This window comes from Monodon monoceros, unplaced genomic scaffold, assembly GCF_005190385.1.
Source record: "Monodon monoceros isolate NGI ecotype Baffin Bay Population unplaced genomic scaffold, NGI_Narwhal_1 Super_Scaffold_2, whole genome shotgun sequence".
NCBI classification, from domain to species: Eukaryota; Metazoa; Chordata; class Mammalia; order Artiodactyla; family Monodontidae; genus Monodon; species Monodon monoceros.
This window is the reverse complement of record NW_021703776.1, coordinates 45,337,788-45,357,513: the sequence shown is the minus strand read 5'-3', so window position 1 is coordinate 45,357,513 and position 19,726 is coordinate 45,337,788. Positions and strand designations below refer to the sequence as shown.

General features: G+C 49.8%; 1 protein-coding gene across 1 annotated transcript; it reads right to left on the bottom strand.

Moving 5' to 3' along the window:
- Window positions 1-7,431: 7,431 nt before the first annotated feature.
- Window positions 7,432-11,819, bottom strand: DLX5 (distal-less homeobox 5). The gene is made up of 3 exons (XM_029234218.1): window positions 11,267-11,819; window positions 9,172-9,356; window positions 7,432-8,121 (listed from the first exon to the last, which is right to left on the bottom strand). The coding sequence occupies exons 1-3, from the start codon at window positions 11,619-11,621 to the stop codon at window positions 7,792-7,794; spliced, it is 870 nt and encodes a 289-aa protein (XP_029090051.1). The 5' UTR covers window positions 11,622-11,819; the 3' UTR covers window positions 7,432-7,791.
- Window positions 11,820-19,726: the final 7,907 nt, after the last annotated feature.

The window sequence follows — 19,726 nt, the reverse complement described above, 5'->3', positions numbered from 1 at the left end:
GTTCCCGCTGGAGAAAGGCCTTTCTGCATTGGGGTGAGGGAACCAAAGATTTCTCAGGCTCCTGCACTTAACATCTCTAGCTGCTTCCAGCATCTACTGGGTCAGGAAACAGCGTCATCTATAGATAGAACTGCACTGCTTCTTGCGAGGGTCTTCCTCGGGTGCATTCCTAAATCAAACTGGTTCCCTGGCTCCGCAGCTCGGCTCTGCGTCTCAGCCAATCGTGCCCCTCCAACCCCAAGGTCGCGGCGTTTGGGCCTCGTGGGCAACAGCTCTACGATCGGCATCCCACCCCTTCCCCCTCCCCCCACCCCCAGCTTGAGGCAAAGGCACCGCAAAGCAGCCCTAAAGGGTTTCAGAGGCCAGTTATTCCGGAAAACTTTCTCCCAAATGGAGGAAGGCGTCAAAGGGGCTATAAAGTCGAGAGATTCAGACTACACCTGCCGTCGCCGATGTCCGCATACCCGTGATGCTAAAGGAGCACTTGTCGCGAACTCCGTTTGCTCTCTCAGCGCCCCCAAACTTAAAATCATCGCCACATGTAAAGACCTCAATGGATTCGTCTAGGACTAGCTTTGAGTAACAACTTTTCAAATATATTTTAGATTGGAATCTCCAGAAGACTCCCTCCATACCTTACAGAAACCCGGTCCATTTCCCAGTCTCTAGTCACAAGCTGCACCAAATATCAACAGCACAGAAAGCAAGAAAGACAATCGAGTTCTTAAGGATCCCATTCTCACCCAAATCCTTTTACTCACCAGAACGACCACCCTTCTACTGTTAAGGGCGATAAAAGGTCAGAATTCAAAAACATCTCTAAAGCAAAGTTGCAGTCCATAATAAATCACAGCAGCACCACATATAGCTTGGAAAGTGTGAGAAGAGAAATATGAACTGTGTCTTGAAGTATGCAAGAAATAAAAACTTACCCCCAGTGAATATCTCTTAAGCAGTGATCAGGGTCTAGAAATCTATACTGAACAGAAGCAGAGGAGAATATTTTTCTGAGTCTCAGGGCAGAAGCTCTTTCTCTATATTCTTGGTTGAGTGAGCACATCCAGGTGTGAAATTGTTTGCACACCCCAGCACCTCTTATATTGCCAGCAAAATTAGCTGTTATTACTGTCACTGTTTAGTGATGGTTAGCGTGATACAAAAAAAAAAAACCTGCTGTAATCAAGACCTGGCGCATCTTTGCAAATTACAGATAATTGTAAACGTCCAGATTATGATAATAGCATCCTAATCCAGCCTGCAATATAATTATTACAGAGTGTTACATCTGAAACTGTCCAGTAGGGCTAATTCAGCCATTATTTAGACCCTATTTTTGCACGGCAAATGGGTTGCTGAGTTGAAAATGTACGATTGTAATTTCACAGGGCACTCAATGAGTAATGGTATAGGAAGAGGAAAATACAAAAGTGAAATGTGAACAGTAGCGATCAAATCAAACCCTGAAGGACAAAAGACTGATTCATATGGAAAAAGAAGAGCGGGAATTAAGAAAATAGCAGATCAGTGGTCTGAAGCATTACGTGTCCAAATCTTCAATATGTGTAAGGCTGATGTGTTTGCAAGGGCTTCTACATCTGCTGCTGCCTGGAGTCTGAAATAATTTTTCTTTTTCTTTCTTTTTTTTTTTTAACTTGTCTTTCCCCCCCTTCCCCCTTCTCTCTCCTAAGGCATTATCTTCACTTAAAAACAAACAAAAAAAGTGCCCCTCCCCCAAGCAAAGACCATTTGTCAATTTCACAATTGTCTCCATCAAGGCAGCCTCAGAATGTGCCTGTCATTTGTTTATGAACATTTAAAAAAATGAATTTGCAATCTCTCTTGTCATCAGAGCAAAACGCCCTGGATGTTTGTAAGTGTTCCTAAGCTTCATCTCCATTCTCTTTCACTGGGAACAAGTCACTGAGAGTTCTAAAGGATATTAGCAGAAAATGTATTAATGGCTGCTAATTAAATAAAACCGGCTGGGAAGCTGTCTCCTCCACTCGGCTTCGCCGGCTGTTGCCTTTAATCCTATCACTAACTTTTATTAATTAACGCTCCCCTTCTCATGTAAACCAGTCCAGCTGATTCTTTTGCTACAAGTCACTGATGTACTTCTTTCTGTATTCCAGAAAGTCTGGTATTTTTGTTAAAGAACTGTCCCTGCCCCAGATATGGTTGTAAAAGAGCAAGGTCAGTCTCCTTAAACTATGGAGGGACTGAGGAGAGAGGGAGTTGGAGAATTACAGCAAGTGAGTCTGGAGAGAGGCTGGGGCGCTGTGCTGGTTCCAGAGTGAAAGCAAACCTTGGGTTCCAGCTGCTACCTCCTGAGGATGAGGAGGATGAACCCCGGCCAGGATGAAACTTCTGGAGTCCAGTTCTGGTTCCTGGTGGGGATGTCCTGGTCGGGGACACCTAAAGCCCACAGATTCCCAGGAGTTCAATTTTCCCACCATGAGCACAGAGAATTTCCTGGGCATCTTTTTCAGCCTGTAGGACAGTGTGTGAGGATTCTCCCTCCTCCCACCACCTCACAGACCCTGGAGCTGCCCAGCCAGGGCCACCCTGCAGGGTGGCAAGCAGGCTTACTAGCTCCTGTGAATTTAAGGGCAATAATGAAATGTCCCCTGTTTAGTGACCCCTGTTTATAGATGAAAGTTGAGTCCATATCCTGCCTCCTCCCCCGCCCTCTTCTCCCATCTTGCAAATGACAAACGGCAGAAATAGTCCTTGAATGACAACAAGCTTCCAGTGGCTTCTTGTCGCCTTTCCAAGAAAAAAAAATGCTTTAAAATAAATCATAGCTTGGGTACTGTCTACCGCCCTTCACCTCCACCTACTTCTTAAAAAAAAAGTACACTAGACTGTGCATGGTGGAGATTTGACAGAGAATCCTCACTGAAACTTGTGTGTGTGTGTGTGTGTGTGTGTGTGTGTGTAGAATGATGTTATGAAGCCATTTTTTCCCCTTCCTGTGGCGAAAGGTCGTAATGTGTGGTATTTCACGGTTTTATATAAATTTTGGTTTAGGATGTGGAACAGACTCAATAATACGTGCGTTTTTGGCAAAGAGACTCCTTCGGATCCCCATAAATCAGAAGTAAATACGGAGTCCCAGCGAACAAAAGAGCAGAAACAATGGCTGCAAATCAGGACTCTCTTCTCTTTTAAAGAGAGATTCATGTAAATTCCCTCGGTTCCTATCTTTACGGTTAGAGCTCGACCTATAAAACAGGTTATTACATTACAGCCGGCAGCCCTGGATGATTGAAAGGGAAGTCTTCCCCCGCCCCTCCGCAGTCGATACTCTTGTGTGTATACTTTCTGCCCTGTACCACAGGGGAACCTAAAGCTTGTCAGATGCAAAAGAAAACGCGGATGCGGCGCGGGTGGGGCGGGGGTGGGGGGACGGGGCTGCGTAGAAAAATATGTAGCCAATCCCATATGTGCTACCACTATTTGGGCTGTTTTCGAGGCCCAGAGTTCGCTGGGACCATGGAAAAACCAAGTACAGTGTGCAGCACTCGCAGGCAACCTGGGAGCGCGAGCCGCAGCGCCCCCTCCCCAACCTCCCGGGAGGCGGGAACCTCCGTCCAGCCGCTGTGGGAGGGGGTGCTTAAGGGCGGAGGAGAGGGGTGACCGCAGGCGGATCCGCCGGTGTGGCGCGCTTCCCAGAGGTGCCGGAGGGCGTCTGTCCTCAGGGCGTGCCTCCGGGGAGGGCTCGAGAGCTCGGGGTTGGCGGGATCCCAGCGGCCGGCGGGAGGCGCGCCATCCGAGGGGTTGCGGGACGGGGTGGGGAGGGGGTGACGGTTGGGGAGCCCTAAAGGTCCCTCTCTTCGAATAAAAGGAGGCGCTGGGGGGCGTGAGAGGGCCAAGGGGCAGCGTTCCAGGAGGCATCCCTCGCGCTTAGGGCTGGGGAGCTCTGGAGGCCGAGTGGTGTCAAGGTCGGAGTAAGCTTCAGAGCGCGCTGGGAGGAGCCGAGCACCGCCTGGCCTTGGCGCGCTACGGGCGACTCCCAGGACGGCGCGGCCGGGACGGCGCGAGCCGTGGGGCGTCCGGTGGGATCAAAGAAGCCAAAGGAGGCCAGCCGGCGCGTCTGGGATTGTGGGATAAGGGGCGGGAGAGAGAGGATTGGCATGGGCGGGGAGATCCCTGCCTAGCCTGTGCCTGTGTCATCGGGAGAGTGTGCGTGCGTGTGTCGGTGTGCGGGTCAACACGCTCCTGCCCGAGGCCGAGACCTGGGTGGATCCGAGTGTGGGTGGACAGGCTCCCGGGTGGGTGCCCCAACCGGAGGGAGAGAGAGGGAGCGAGATCAAGGGCAACGAGGTCTGCGGGTTCCTCTGTGTGTGTGTCTCAGGCCCTGTGGCTCAGCACTGGAGCCGCCTGGCACCCACAGGAATGCGGCTTCTCTCGGCTCCCCAGGCCGCCCCCTGTTCCACAAGGAGGTGGCCGCCAGGAAAAAGGGCGGGGGAGTAAGGGCAGAAATCCGCCTAGCCCAACGCGAGCCTCAAACAAAGGCCAATTTATCTGCTCTTTTACACGATGGCCCAGGAGGCGGACAGGGCACCAAAGAATCATACTGGCCCTGGCTGCCAGCATGCCCTCGGCCTCCTGGGCTTTGTGAGGTGGTCTGAAGATGGGGAGTATGGGAGGCGCGGTGAAGAAGCCCACGGAAAAGAAAATTAAATCTTGGGGTGAGCTTGACATCTCGGGAGCACTAGACTGAGAGCTTGGCAAGTGGGGACCGGAAGGGGCAGGCAGAGGTCAGGAGAGTGGGGTCGGGCAGACCGGGACTATGCTGGGGAGTGGTACATGTTTATATTAGATATAGGGATAAACAATGGTGAGAAGGAGGGAGGGTGGAAGCCAGGGCAAGGGAGAGGAACATCACACGGATATTTTTAGCCTTTGCTGAGGATCTGTTATTTTTACATCCTTGGGCGCAGGACTGCAGGGAGTTAAATTCCCCAGGGAGAATCCCCGCGGTGCCAGGGAAAACCCGCTGCAGACTGGTTTGCCAGAATATTTTCGTCCACGGCTCCCGGACCAAGTTATAAAAAAAAAAAAACCGCGAGAGAGAAGAGGCCATTGCGAGTGGAAGAAGTGAGGTTAGCACAAGGGAAGGGATCCTGAAACCTAGTCTGTCCGCGCGGCGTCATGCGTGCCCGCGTCGCAACGAGGCTCTGGTGTCCTTAACAACAAGCAGTGTCAAGGCTGGGGGTGGCGGGGTGGTCGTTAAAGAAGAGCTTTCTTCTTCTTTCCGGGAAGAGTCCGAACTCGTGCTTCCCTCCGCTTGACCGCGCCGGCCGATCGGGGGTGGTAGTGAAGGGATCCCCTTTTCAAAGCAGGAGAGAGGAGGGGAGGTGATGGGGACGGCTGGAACAATATCTGCCCTCTCCACGTGTAGAAAGGTAAAGAGTGTGCTCCAAGCACATTCTTGCCACTCAGGCCCCCAGTGGGTGCGCCCCCTCCAGCCTTCGCGAACACGCACCCGAGGGCGGCGAGGGGTGCCAGCGCAGGAAGAAGCTGGCGCTCGGAAACCGCGGCGGGGGGGGGGTGTCGTTTCTCTCAGCCGGATTCACCAGACGTAAAGCGCTGGCTCTCGGTGCAATGGAAACTCCCGCACGCCTTACAAGCCAAGGATGGAAAGCAGGAAATGGATCCCTCTACCTTTCCCCCTCATCCTCCTGTTCTTTGCCAGCGCAGAAAACAAAGTGGGCTCCGCACGGCTTTCCCCCAAGCGCGTCGCCATCCGGACCTTCTTCAGAGAAAGGAGGGCTGGAGGGGAACGAAGGGGTGGGGTGGGGGCGAGAAGCTTCGAGAAGAGAAACGCTTTGGGGGTGGGGGAGGAGGAGGGGTCCACAGCCTTGGCCGCGGCCCATGCGCCGCCCCGGAGCCAGGCAGGGTGCCTCTCAAGACCGGCAAACCATCAAATCCCCTCAAGGTCTTTCTAAATTGGCAGGCTAGAAAGGAAAGGGGAAGAGAAGTAAGGAGACGAGGAGAGGAAAGGAGAATAAGAGAGAAAGAGAAGGAGAGAGAGCACACAGGTAAATTCCCCTCAGGGCACACAGCGTGCCTTTTCAGGTCTAGTCTCCCAATCCTGGAAGAACCTTCTCAGAAGTCCTCAGATGACAGGATGTAAATTTTTACGTTCTAATCTTCCCCCCACGCCCCCACCCCCGCCCAAGAAAACTATTTTGTCAAATTTATTGCTGCTGACTTCCTAGCTGTAAAATATATCTCACGCATCTTGTAATTTCCAACAAACGATTTCCCTTGGTATCCCAAGGAAACAGAGTCAGGCGAACTAAAGGACAGTCAAAAAGACACCCACAATTCAGGCCTGGGAGTACAGCTCTAGACCCGGGCTGTAGCTCTGGTCACTCTGTTGATGTCTGTATGCAGAGGTGCAGGGAGAAGGACGCGACAGAGGCCAGGGTTGCTGCAAGTCCTTCCTTTCTGCCCCAGAGAAGGCTTCACAAAAGAGAAATCCCTGCAAACAGATGCAGTTTCCCATCGTTTGGAACCTGCTTTGCCACTGTCTTATGTAAAAGCAAAGCAGAGAGAGCTCCTTCCTGAAAAAACCAGAGCGGTAAAGAGGATGAAGGAAGTAATTTATGTTTGGAATATTGTCTCACATGATATGAAATCAACACGGGGCCACAATACTTTCCTTCCTTTCCTCCACCTCATAATTCCCTCTCTTGGCAGAACGAATGCATCCCCCCTACACACACATGCCCTGCTTGGCCTACTGATTTAGGTCCATCATTGTTTTCAAGTCCTGTGATCCTTTCCTCTTGTGAAAGAGCTCAGATACATTTATAATCATACACTGAGTTCAAGGTACTACCATTTGCCACACTGCAAACATTTCAGGTTTTTTAAAAAATGTAATAGAAGGGGAAATTTCTTTTTCTTCTTTTTCTTCATTTTCTTATCTCTGGAAGCTCCCTTTGAAGGGAGTGTAATTTGTCTAATTGCTCTGGCAATACACAGAGGCTGATGGGGAGGGGGTCAGTCTCCACCATAATTGCTTTGAGCTTAGAATTCAGAGTGGTTATTGAGGGATTTCTGCTGCTTTCTTACACACAGGGAGGGCTGTATTTATATTCCAGCATTACTTTCTACCTGAAACAATTTGGGGTTAAACTTAAAATTATCTAAATGTTTTTGTGGTTAGGCCAAAAAACACCTAAATGTATATTATGTGGCAGTACTCTAAACAGGCCACATATGTATATAGACATATAAAGTGCAGCATCCAACATATACACATCTACAGTTCTGCATCTACACAGCCCCCAGTTTCTGTCTTCCCTTTTGCCTTGTTGGATCTCTGCAGAGTTTGTCTTCCTTTAATTGCCTGCACAAAATGTCACTAGCCCATTATAAGTGGGGCAAATGGAGTATTTTTTAGAAGCATTTTGCTTTCATGGTCGAAATAATTTTATTTATCCAGAATATACAGTTTAATTCTTCTATCTACACTTATTTACATGGTTAAAATAACATTGAAAAAAGTCTTTTGAAAATCTGAGGTCATAGATTTCAAGGCACTATTGATAGTGTCCACAGTTGCGCAAAAAAAGTTCGTCTGTAAAAAAAGGGGGGACGGGGTTCTTTGAAATGCAATAACTTACATGCAAAAAAAGCTTTACACATGAATCTTTTTTGTTTCTGTTTTCCAAACTTCCCCATATGAATTCCTTTTTTTTTTTTTTTAAATGATTTTCTAAAACAGCAAAAACACAGTAGTCCCAAAAAAGACAGCAAGAGAAAGCGGCCGGTCTAATAGAGTGTCCCGGAGGCCAGCGCCAGCGGGTGCTGTAAGGAGCCGGGTGGCGGCAGGTGGGAATTGATTGAGCTGGCCGCGCTCGGGTACCAGGAAGCCGAGTTCTCCAGGTAGCTGGACGCGGGGGACTGGTTGGAGGTCGGAGGGTGGGCATGAGGGTGGTGGCTGAGCGAGCGGGACGAGCCCTGGGGCTCCCACACCGCCGGAGACTGAGGCGAGTTACACGCCATAGGGTCGCTGGAGCTGGGGCTGTGCTCCGGGGGCATCTCCCCGTTTTTCATGATCTTCTTGATCTTGGATCTTTTGTTCTGAAACCAGATTTTCACCTGGGTGGGGGAACAAAGGCACACGTTACCGGGACACTCAGAGGCTGCCCGCGCGCCTCCCCCAGGGTGGCAACTGGAGGCGATTTCGGCCCCCAGAAGGCCAGGCCCTGGCGTCTCCCCGCAGCTCTCGGCCCACGGTCAAGGGGCTGGGCCGGGGGCAAAGCCTGCATCTCGGGCCCCAGAGGGCGCCCTGTTGGCTGCTGCTGGGGCAGGACCCCCAGGCTTTTGTCTTTTGTTGGGGCCGGGGGAGGGGGCGCGAGTGTCCGCGGCCGCGAGCGCTCACGGGTAGGCCTGCGCGGAGCGCCTACAAAGCGGCGCCACGAACGTCTCCAGAACAACCGCCAGGGCCCGGTGAGCTAGGGGAGCGGGACTGGCTACGCGAGCGTGCGCGAGTGTGGCGAACGAGGAGCGGTCTCCCCGTTTCCCGACCGACCCCTTTCACTCCCTCCTCGGCTCCGATGACATTCTTTATTCTTCCCAAGACCCCCGTGGGGCTGGGGTGGGAGTGAAGGGAACGGGACGATCCAGGGCAGATTTCCCCGTACAACCGCGCCCTCCCACCTCGGAAGGTCAGGCTGCTGCGGCCTAAAGCTCCGCAGGCGCAGGGCGTGACCCGTCAGCTCTTCCGGCTGCAGGCGACGTTCCCGGCTTGCGCGCGGCCTAAGACCACCGAGAGTCCGCCGGGCCCCGCTCATCCCGAGAGGCTCTGCATTGTGCAGAGAACCAGACAGTTTCTCACAGCTTCGAGAGTGTCCTAGAAACAACTCTCCCCTTGTTTCCAGCCTAGGAAACCGGCCCCTCAACGCCCGAGGCTCGAAGGGGTGGGGCTTGCATCTCGGGATGAACGCGGTCTCCATCCCATCCCTACCGTCGCACGGCGGCGACACCCGGCCTGACTCCTAGAGGGAAGGGCGCGGGGTCAGTGTCTTTCTGTCTGTGAGTTTCTCGCGGGCCCTACTGAATCGGCTCCAGCCCGCCGGGACCGAACCCCGCGGCCAAGCCAGGCTTGCAGCCCAGGCGGGGCTCTGGCCCAGCCGCGGCCGGATTTACCTGTGTTTGCGTCAGTCCCAGGGAGGCGGCCAGCTCGGCGCGTTCGGGCAGGGCGAGGTACTGAGTCTTCTGAAACCTTCTCTGTAACGCGGCCAGCTGAAAGCTGGAATAAATAGTCCTGGGTTTACGAACTTTCTTTGGTTTGCCGTTCACCATCCTCACCTCGGGCTCGGCCACTTCTTTCTCTAAATAATCAAAACAGACCCGGTTAGAGTTGTCGGCAGACAATGGCCCTTTTGCAGAACTTGCAAATACAGTCCTTGAATTTATTACCACGCAGCCTTCACTCTCTTTTCCCCATATCACCACCTTTGCTTCACGAGACCCCTCTCTCCCCATCGTGGAAAATCCAGGTAGCCTGATTAATTCCCTACTCTGTTTATTCAGGTTCTCCTGGGTTTGTGCAAGGCGCCTTGTACAGCAAAACTCCTTTCTCGGCGTCCGGGATTTAGCCCTTGCAGCGGTTCCTGCTTCACCCGGATTCGTTTTCAAGCCCACCCTGTGTTCACCGACGTTTCTTGGGTGAGTCTGGCCAGCCGCTCCCGGGGATTCAAGGGGGAGGCCCCGGGCCGCGGCCCCCCTTATGTCAGCGTCTGTTCGGGCGCCCGCAGAGGCCAGACGCATGGGCAGGGAAGACGCTAACCGAGGTCTCCAAAGTTCAAAGACCCACAAGCAAACTATGCTCCTTCAATTCAGCAGCAAGCCGTCCGAGCCGCCGCAGACAGAGGGCCGATTATGCAGACCCCATAATCTCCCTGCAGATCTGCGAGGGCACAGATGTGTCTGGTTTCTTTTACAAATAGACTTAATAAGTTCTTGGCCAAAAGAAAAAAAATCTTTCATTTATGCACGAAGTTCAGAGACACTGAAAGGAACGAAGACACGCCTCCCCCCTCCACCCGCCCCCCCTCCCCGCAGTCTTTTAAAGTTTATCAGGAGTTATAGTTCCAATACAATTTGAAAAGGAATCCGCGGTGGGGTGTTTTCGTAGGAAAGGGGCGGCAGGTCAGGACGAATTTAGCAGAATTGTGAGTATAGACTTGGGAGAAAAAAGACTCTCGGAACGCGTGTTTTACAAACGTGCCCTGGGGCCACAAGTCCCCTTTCACAAAAGTACCATCTTATCAAAAGTGCCCATCTCTGCAAGGGGCGGAGAACCTCTCCTCGGTGTGTGTGTGTGTGTGTGTGTGTGTGTGGCGAGCTCCTAGGAGAGGAAGGGTGGAGGATGAGGGCTGTGGTCTCGATTCTGCCAGAGCAGGGGATGCTAATATTAGCAGGATTATTAATGTGCTGGTGGGAAGAGATCAAACCTGACCAGCAAAACGTCTCCTAGGAGACCTCATACCTCTCTTACTGCCCAAGCTCACTAACCCTCTTAAACTCTCCAACTAAGTTTCAAGGCAGATGCAAAAGGAGATGGGAAGGAGAAACAAATTGTAGGCATCTGAGGGAGAAGGAAAAAAGTATTGCTCCAATATCGTGACCCTTCAGCAACCCTCCTCCGCCTTCAAATGGCTTTTTGTTTTGGGAAATGCCTTGGAGAAACCGCAAGGCTCTCGGCGCGCTCTTCCTCTGGCGGGCTACAGCTCTCCGGCCCCCACCCCGCCCCGCGCGCTCCGGGTACCCGCACCACGCTGGCTCGCGGCTGCTGTCACACTAATCCCCGCAGAGTCTTTGAGGCAGCCTTCCACTCCCACTCCTCGAGCACGCTTACCCTAACATCCAGCAAATAACCTTCCGTTCATTACGTAAACGCCGCTCAGGCTGGTTGATTCTTTCCCCTCTCTACCCCTACCCTCTTTCCAGCTTCGCCGGCTTCCGAACGGGCAAGCTGGGAATCCAGCGGCTGAGGGGTCGCCCGAGGGTACCAGAGAGGAGAGACGCTTGTCCGAACTCCCCCGCGGGCTTCCTCTACTAAGAATCTCTAAAATGCTGGCTCGGGAACCTCTCTTGGTTGCAGAGTCCCGGCCCCCACTCCCTTCCGCCGGGTGAGCCCGCACTGCAGTGGACGGCGCGGCCCCGGATCTCCCACCGCATGTCGCTCCTCCCTGATCCTGGCTCCCCCTGTGTCGGTCCCCACCCCCAGCCCCCGTACCTGGCTGGCTGGTGGCGCTCGGGACGCGGTTGTAGGCGCCGCCGTACTGGTGGTAGGGGCTGGCGTAGCTGTAGTCGGCGTAAGCTTTGGCGGGGTAGCTGCCGGCGGCGCCGTTCACGCCGTGGTACTGGTACTGGTAGGGGTTGAGCGCTTTGCCGTAGGAAGCCGAGGTAGGAGAGCAGTAGCCATGCGGGGCTCCCCCCGTGGGGCTGTAGTAGTCGGAATCGGTAGCCGACGACTCGGGCAAAGTTGGCGATTCCTGAGACGGATGGTGCATGGCTGCGGACGTCTGGAAGGGGGCTTGGAAGTCGCCGGATCGGATGCTGGGGACCCTTCTGTCAAACACTCCTGTCATCGCTCGCTGGCGGCGGCGGTTGTCCTTGCTGCTCTGCGGCGGCGGCTGCCCGAGTTGGCCGTGGGGCTGCTCTGGTCTAAGCAGACATGGCTGTGGGAGCGAGGGAGGAGGAGGAAGAGGAGGAGGAGGAGGAGGAGAGGCGGCGGCGGCGGCGAGGAGGAGGCTGGGAGTCTTGGAGGCTCTGTCTCCGGCAGGCTGACTGCTGGCTGAGGCGCAGCACAGCCTTGGTTAAATCCTTAATTGCGCGCTTACGCACAGCGGGGTGGATCGGGTTCCATTGGCCAGGGCCTCAGGAGCAGCAGCAACACCCTAACTCGTCCAACTAGTTTTAGCACAACAAAGCATTGCTTAAAAAAAAGAGGGAGAAAAAATGAAGGGGGGGGGAGTGTGTGTATGTGTGTGTGTGTGTGTGTGTGTGTGTGTTGTTGCTTGCTGGGGGAAGAGGGGGTCCTCAGGCAATCTGTTTTCAGTGAATACTAAAGACAACGCAGAAGCGCCAACACCCAGCTCTGTACTGTCTGGAGACAATGTGTTCCAATCAGCAGCCTCAGAAAACGCACATGTTTTGGGGATGAGGTCGACCACGGTCTTTCCATGCTCTGCACCTCCCAGCCAGCCTCGAGCTGCAGCGGGGCGAGTGTGGATTGAACACTAATATTGAAATGGGGAATCAAAGCGGGGTGGGGAGCAGGGATGTGGGATAAAGGTGAGAAGAAACTGATGAGAACAATATTTTTAGTGGGGTACTGGGAGCCAAGCTGTAATTTACATGTGTTGAAAATTTGTGATTTGGGAAAAAACAGACAAATTTGCAGCAAGAACTTCCTTTGCCCGAAATGAGTTATTTCTCAGACAAGGGCGAGACAAGGATGCTCAAGAATGCACTCTTAATGGCAGAGAGAGTTCCTGCAAGCCCAAATCCCTACAATGACTTAAAAAATCGCTGTCTTAAGCACAAATAACTTAATGACTCCCAAATTGCTGGTCCCCAAGAGGAGCGGGCAGCCCCACACTTTGTTTAATATTCTAGTCTATTTGGATGCTGTTGGAATAGAGGATCAGTAATTCTGTGTTCAGTGGTCAAACATTCCTGCAAAAGTGAATGGTCTACTTATGACTTGTCCTCACGGGACTAATGGGAACCCCAAGAACACTGGGAAGTAGATAGATAAAAGTTCTTTGGGGAAGTTGGGTGAAGCCCATGGATTTCCCTCTTCCAGCTCCATGGAGGTGGCACTGAGGGCCTGCTTTTCCATTTCCCAGGGTCCGGATTCCTGTACCCTCAATCCCTTTATTTCTTGCAGTGAAAGCATCTTAGCTCATATGCAAAGGGAGAAAAGGCTCAGGAATCAAACACTTGGTATTTGGGATCCAGAGTTTGCCTTTCACAAAGTGTCACTCTTGCTCTAGTGGTGATCTAGCTGGGAGTTTAGAAATTTAACATTAGTCAGTTTACCGCTACCCACTTCCTCTACCCTCAAATAGGACACTCCAGGAGCTGGATCCTGATTTGGGCCCTCCCAGCACCTTCCTCCAGGGGTTCTAAGACCCGGAACCTGGGAGCTCCACCCGACATCCAGGGTGGAACAGTCTGGCTTCTCATCACCACCTCATCCCTTCCCCGCCCCACCCCCGACCCAACCGAAGAAGAAAACGTCTACATTAGTTGTGTCTAGTCTTAGTTTAGCCTCACTTTGGCTGTGGAGCTATTTTGGCCCAAAACAGCCTAGCAGGAGAGCCGAGGGGTGGGGGCGGGTCCGGAACTCGGAGCAGGAGGCCAGCCTCGCTCCGAAACTCCAAAGCCGAGCAGCCACATGTGCACCAACTCCCTGCCTCTGGGCGCCGTAAAACCACAGCTATTGTCGCATAGCCCTCCAGGGGCAACTTCAGCTCTGGCGCAAACAGGGAAGGGAAGGTGTGTGTCACAGGGTCCACAGCGCCCCTCCTCCCACACCCGCCCGAGTCCCTGCTTGCGGCCTGTGCCGCCCCAGACTCCTCTGAGATAGAAGCTCAGTTAAACAGAGCCAAGGCTGTCCGCCCATCCTCACCCCATGCTATGGATGTCGGCACGGCCGTTCACCCGCTAGGTTCTGGCTGAGAAGGACCACAGGGCTTCGGGGAAACACTACAGACCGCAGCAGGCTTCCAGCCCTGGCCTCTGCTCCAGAGTTCTCAGCGCCCATCGAGTCACCTTACACGCATCCTGCCGTTTAATTACACGAATCGCTTCCCCAAAGCAATGCCAGGGATGGTTCAAAGCGCCTCCCGGTTCGGGGAGCAGGCGGCCTTCCACAGCACCCCACCGTATCCCCGCAGCCCCACCCTGGCCCTCTCTACTTTTTATAGATTTAAAAGTTATTACGTGGTGGGAAATGAGGTCAATACCGTTATGCTAAATCGGGTGTTCGTAGCAATGTCCTTAGACCTTGCTGAGAAGGCAGATTCCAATCTGGATAGATTGGAAGCTGCAGAATTTGGACAAAATTTAGAAGTTCAAAATCCGGTTGAAAACACAGTGTTACAAAGTTAAATTATTCTAGACCTTGCTAAATTTCACTTTTCCTCCGACAAAAAAAAAAAAGACATTCTTTCCCATGTTTTACACAAGACAAAAAGGAGTGGGGTGAAAAGGAAGGATTTAACTTCTTTTTCTCCGTTCCTAAAGTGGTGGCCCTCACGCCAGACTCCGAGCCACTTGTGCAAAGGCTTCTGCTGGGTGAGGCCTCCAAACCTGGGTGTGTCTCTGAAGGTCCAGAGCATCGACTTTCTTGCTTTGTCCTGCTTCTTTTCTAGGTTGACCCCACTTCCCCCTACCCTTCCTTTCCTTAAAGGAAGCGGGAGGGAGAGGGAGCGCTAAGTTAAAAGGAGCCCGAGTCTGATCACAATATGGTCCCATTTCCTTTCACATTAGAGTCATTGTGGCTTTGTGCGCGGCTAGCACCGGGCCTGGCCGGCGCTTCGGACCCACACTCTGGGCGCACACGTGTTGGGTATCCCGGCTGTCAGGGTAGCAACTTCTGCTGGTACTGTGGTGCTTGTGATACCAAGGCTCAGAACTTTGTTTTAAGGCCAACGGGCCGGACGCTGTTACTTCTTTCAAAACCCACTGACAGGCCCAGCCGCGGAGAAACAGCCCCACGGCTTCAAACTTCTCCAGAAGTGCTCTCCTCACGGCGACACGTAGGAAGAATGTGAGTAATTTCATCTCCTAGTAGCCGAATTTTGCAAAGGGCGGGAGGCGGTGGAAGGGAAACGGGCCCTAAGAGTAGTGCAAGTCTTTACCACGAGCGCCACCCAGTGTCCGCGAGGAGCAGCGTGCAAATGGCAAACGCTTCCCAGGCTCACAGTCCCTGGCTGGACAACGCCCGTTTGTCCTGGGGTTCGAGTCGGCTACCACGTGGCTTTCCTTCTCTCCGCTTCCAGCAGATCTTTCTCTCCACTCCCACGCCCTTTCTTTCCTTTACGTTACTCCGTATATATTCATACTCTTCCTCTCCCCCTCCCCCCTCCAACCGGATCACTTTTTTTCTGGGTTTTAGCACGAAATCCAGCGATTTGGGGGGAGTACCATGCTCTGGGATGGCTGGAATCAATTGAGGGTGACCCTTGTTTCCTAGACAGTTCTGAAGAAGCAGGCTCTCCTCTAACTGGATGAGGCGCTGGAGAGACTGAGGGTGATTCACTACTCCCGGGAACTGGAAAGATGGTGCCACTCTGAGTTTGCAGGGAGAGTGCTTTGGAAAGGCGTGGCAGGGGAAGTGGGGGGGGGATCATTTTAATAGCTGCTAACTCAGTTTTTTCCCTCTGACCTATCTGGAAATCTACTTACTCATGGGTGTGCCAAAAGTAGAGCATCCTTTCCTTTGGGCTTGAAGCGCAAACAAATTACTGCACCTGAAAATATTTAGTTTATAAATTATGATCTTTTTAATATGGACGCTACTATTTTATTTAATTAAAAATTGTACTCATCAATTGGATGCACGAAATTCACGTAGATAAAGGACCTCCATAACATGACACTAGCATATATGCAAACTTGATGTAAACAAGTCTTCTTTATTTTAGAATTTTTTAAATCCGTGGACTACCTGTCTTAAAAGTCCTTTCATTGGTTTGAGGTTTATTTTAGTTTTCATTTGCAGTGCTTTGTCTATTATTTTGTTTATCTGTCCAGCGAAAACTGCTCTGAGCAGTTCACTGTTATTATGTTTTTTTGTTTTTTTGTTTTTTTTTGCGGTAGGCGGGCCTCTCACTGTTGTGGCCTCTCCCATTGCGGAGCACAGGCTCCGGACGCGCAGGCTCAGCGGCCATGGCTCACGGGACCAGCCGCTCCGCGGCATGTGGGATCTTCCCGGACCGGGGCACGAACCCATGTCCCCTGCATCGGCAGGCGGACTCTCAACCTCTGCGCCACCAGGGAAGCCCTATTATGTCTTTATTGATCAGGATCCATCTAGAGTACTTTTCATCCTACAAATCTCAAACACAAACACAGCTGGTTACATCATATGTTTTGTGGAGATAGATCTGAGTAATTATTTTATTTACAATGGAGCTTCATTTTTCTTTGAGCTAGGGCATGAAGATCATTTAATAACTTAAGGTAAGAGCCCTGAAATCTTCAGTTTGATGTTTGTCTATAAAAGACACATTTCCGGGCTTCCCTGGTGGCGCAGTGGTTGAGAGTCCGCCTGCCGATGCAGGGGACACGGGTTCGTGCCCCGGTCCGGGAAGATCCCACATGCCGCGGAGCGGCTGGGCCCGTGAGCCATGGCCGCTGAGCCTGTGCGTCCGGAGCCTGTGCTCCGCAACGGGAGAGGCCACAACAGTGAGAGGCCCGCGTACCGCAAAAAAAAAAAAAAAAAAGAAGATAAAAGACACATTTCCATGAATTGCGATGAGATGAAAAAACAGGAGTGATGATTGCAAAAGTGGTGAAGTCTTTAAAAAATATCACAAGTTGTTGTCATTGGTTTTGGCAACTCAGCTGAATGGCTTTTGTGTCTCTTGATAGAGAGCCAGGCATACTGGCTTGGAACTGACATTCAGAGGTGGTTCATCTTCTGAGTTAGCAAAACTGTTTAATTCCCCACCGAGGTTTAAAGTTCTTCCCGTGCACTTGTGAGGCTGAACTAACTAGGCCCAAGCCAAAATGCTTTGGAGCCCATATGAATTGACAGTGAGGTCATCCAGGGAGGGAGGTGAGGGAATGGGGGTGTGGGGAGGTGATGGAAAGGATAAGTAAAAAGAAAGATTCCTGCCATGCTGAAATTAATTACTGTACCCCCCTGCCCTCAAGAAAAATGTGTTTGGAGTTAAAGAGCATCTCCAACAAAGTAATCTCAGAGGATTCACTAGCAGGCAATTATATAAATATTCTGAATAAATTAAAAATCCCCAGAGGGGGAAACTATTTTCTGCTTAATTCCAAGCTAATAGGACTTTTCAGTCTATTTCCAAATGATAGTGCAGATCATAGACTTTGGCAGATTTTGTTTTTATAATTAAGACATTAAAATGTGTTTATTCATTTAACTTAAACATAACTGCTTAGGAAAAGGCCTTAAGTATCCACTCAAATCTATTCTCTATGAGACAAATTTAATATACCACAGCTGAAAACACTTCAAGTTCATCTAAGTAGGAAGTAAATGGGATTATATTATTATACGTCTTTGCAAACTGAAATTGAGTCATATTCTTCCTCCTAAACTCAGATTTCATCTTCTTGAAAAGAAGGTTTGGCTGTGACACTATTTACAAAACCTTTATTCTTCTTAAAGATACATAAATTCCAATTAAAAAATACCACTTGTGGAGTTAAAAGAAAAGTAATTGGCAGACAGGAATTCAGAGCAATGATCCAATTTTGGCAAGGAGATAGCAAGAGTGAAGCTTAAGTCATTTTTAATAACATTCTAATTCCAAGATCAGTTTAGAATTTTAAAGTTCATTGATCCTAAGCCACTGTGTTTTTATGATCTGACAACACTGTATGCAAAGGTGTAAAAAATCACTTCTAAAGTCAAATCCGTTCAGATTATTCAATCACTGTGAGCTGGGTTAAAACTTGGCCCACAAATATATGCACTCAGGTGGGTAATACAGTTTTATAGATATTTTTGCACCCTGCCTTAATTATATCATTTTAATAGATTAAAACAAACAGCAAGAAAATACCAAACCTTTTTGTACAGCTGTGTTTACTACCTTATACCTTTTGTAAAGAGAAAGATTCTTAAATAGGCAACCCCAGCCTGAGATAAGAGGTTTCCCTGCTGTGTTACACAGCATAATCAGTGGAAGGCACAGTGCCCACCTGGACTTGCATCCCTCTGTGCTCCTGCAGAAGAAAATAAAGGCAACGGGAAGGAGAAGTCAATAGCTTTCCAAGTGAAGTGTAGCTGACACAGCAATGGAGTCCTTTTTTAAAAAAATTGTGGACAGAAAAGATACCTTACCCTTCTTGTACCCAGAATCTTAGTAACAGTCAACTTATATAGACCAAGAGCAGTTAAGCAGAATTTTTCTTTTGCAACACCAAGTCTTAGTTTTATTTCTCTTTCTCAACACAGCAGACTCTTAGATGGTGCATTTAGCAAAGTATTGTAAACATATACATTCATATAATTTATTGCTGCATCCTGGGTTACAGCTTTGCGTATGTGACTGCAGGTTCCCAGTGGTTTGAGTGCATTTTCTCAGTTTTACCCCTGAATGATGTATGCATTTTAATTGGTTACTTCGGAAATCAGGGAACACTTTGGCTGCTACTGCAACTTTTCAACAGCCCTCATTTTGCAATCAACATACTATGTGTCTGCATGCACTATTGTTAGTTTTCTTTCCTTTTTAAAAAAAAAAATTTATTTATTTGCACTATAGTTAGTTTAAAATTGGGTTGGAGGAGTGGGTGAAATGGGTGAAGGAGATCGGAAGGTAAAACATTCCAGTTATAAAATAAATATCATGGGGATGTAATGTACAGCATGGTGACTATAGTTAATAGTATTATATTGCATATTTGAAAGTTGCTTAAGTGCTCTCATAACAAGGAAAAAATGTAACTGTGTATGGTAATCAATGTTAACTAGACTTGCTGTGGTGATCATTTTGCAGTATATACAAATATCAAATCATTGTGTTGTATACCTGAAACTAATATAAGTATCAATTATATCTCAATAGAAAAAATAAAATGGGGTTTAGGGATATCTGGAATTTTACTTACAAGTTCCAGGAATGCTTGGAACTGTAGAGGGAAAAGATACTTCTTTTTTATGAAACTCTGGACTTCAGCTAGCCACAGAATATAAACAGATATTGTATTAAATCCTCTCCTAGGAAAAAAAGAAGTGAAGATGGAAATCAACAAATTAAATAAACGAATAACTGACAGAGGCTAGAGTAGCTGTATTCATACATGAAGAAATTCAGAATATACTGTGGATGCACTATTCTTTCCCTGCACTTTTCCCTTACCTCTTTTGTTATTTGAGTCTCTTGCTGCTTCAGGGGTGTACTGTCATAGCTTTTTCACACTTGCTGTTTAAGAGTTTCAGACACTTTCAGGGTCATGTTATAGAGTAACTGTGCTAGGTCGCTGGTAGTTAACTTACATAGTAAACTTAGAGAGGATAAGGAGAATTTTTTAGCATTGAGAAAAAGAGATGAACCAAAGAGCTCATCTTTGCTACAGTGATAACCTTTTTAATAGAATTATTCCTGAAACCAGTGAGTTAGGTGTAAAACTGGTGATTTTAGTTAATTTAGTAATTAAAATCACCTGATGATTTCCCCTTAATTTGCAAGAACAGTGGAAAAGATTGGAAGAGAAGTAGATGGAGAACAACAGGACAGAAACAGCCAGGCATTAATGACCACTCTTCTGTCTCTGAATTAGAATAGTCATTGGGGTGGCATTTAGGAAAAGCGTGTGTCCACCCAAGGGTTGTTTTCTGGGGAGTACTTCCCAGAGACTTTGTAATAAATGGGGTAGAAGTTGCTGATGACAATTTTGTTCTTTGTGACTTTCTTTTCCTGGGTCATTAAAATTCAACGTGACCCTAAATATCACAGTTTAGGAAAACATTCTCTTAAGT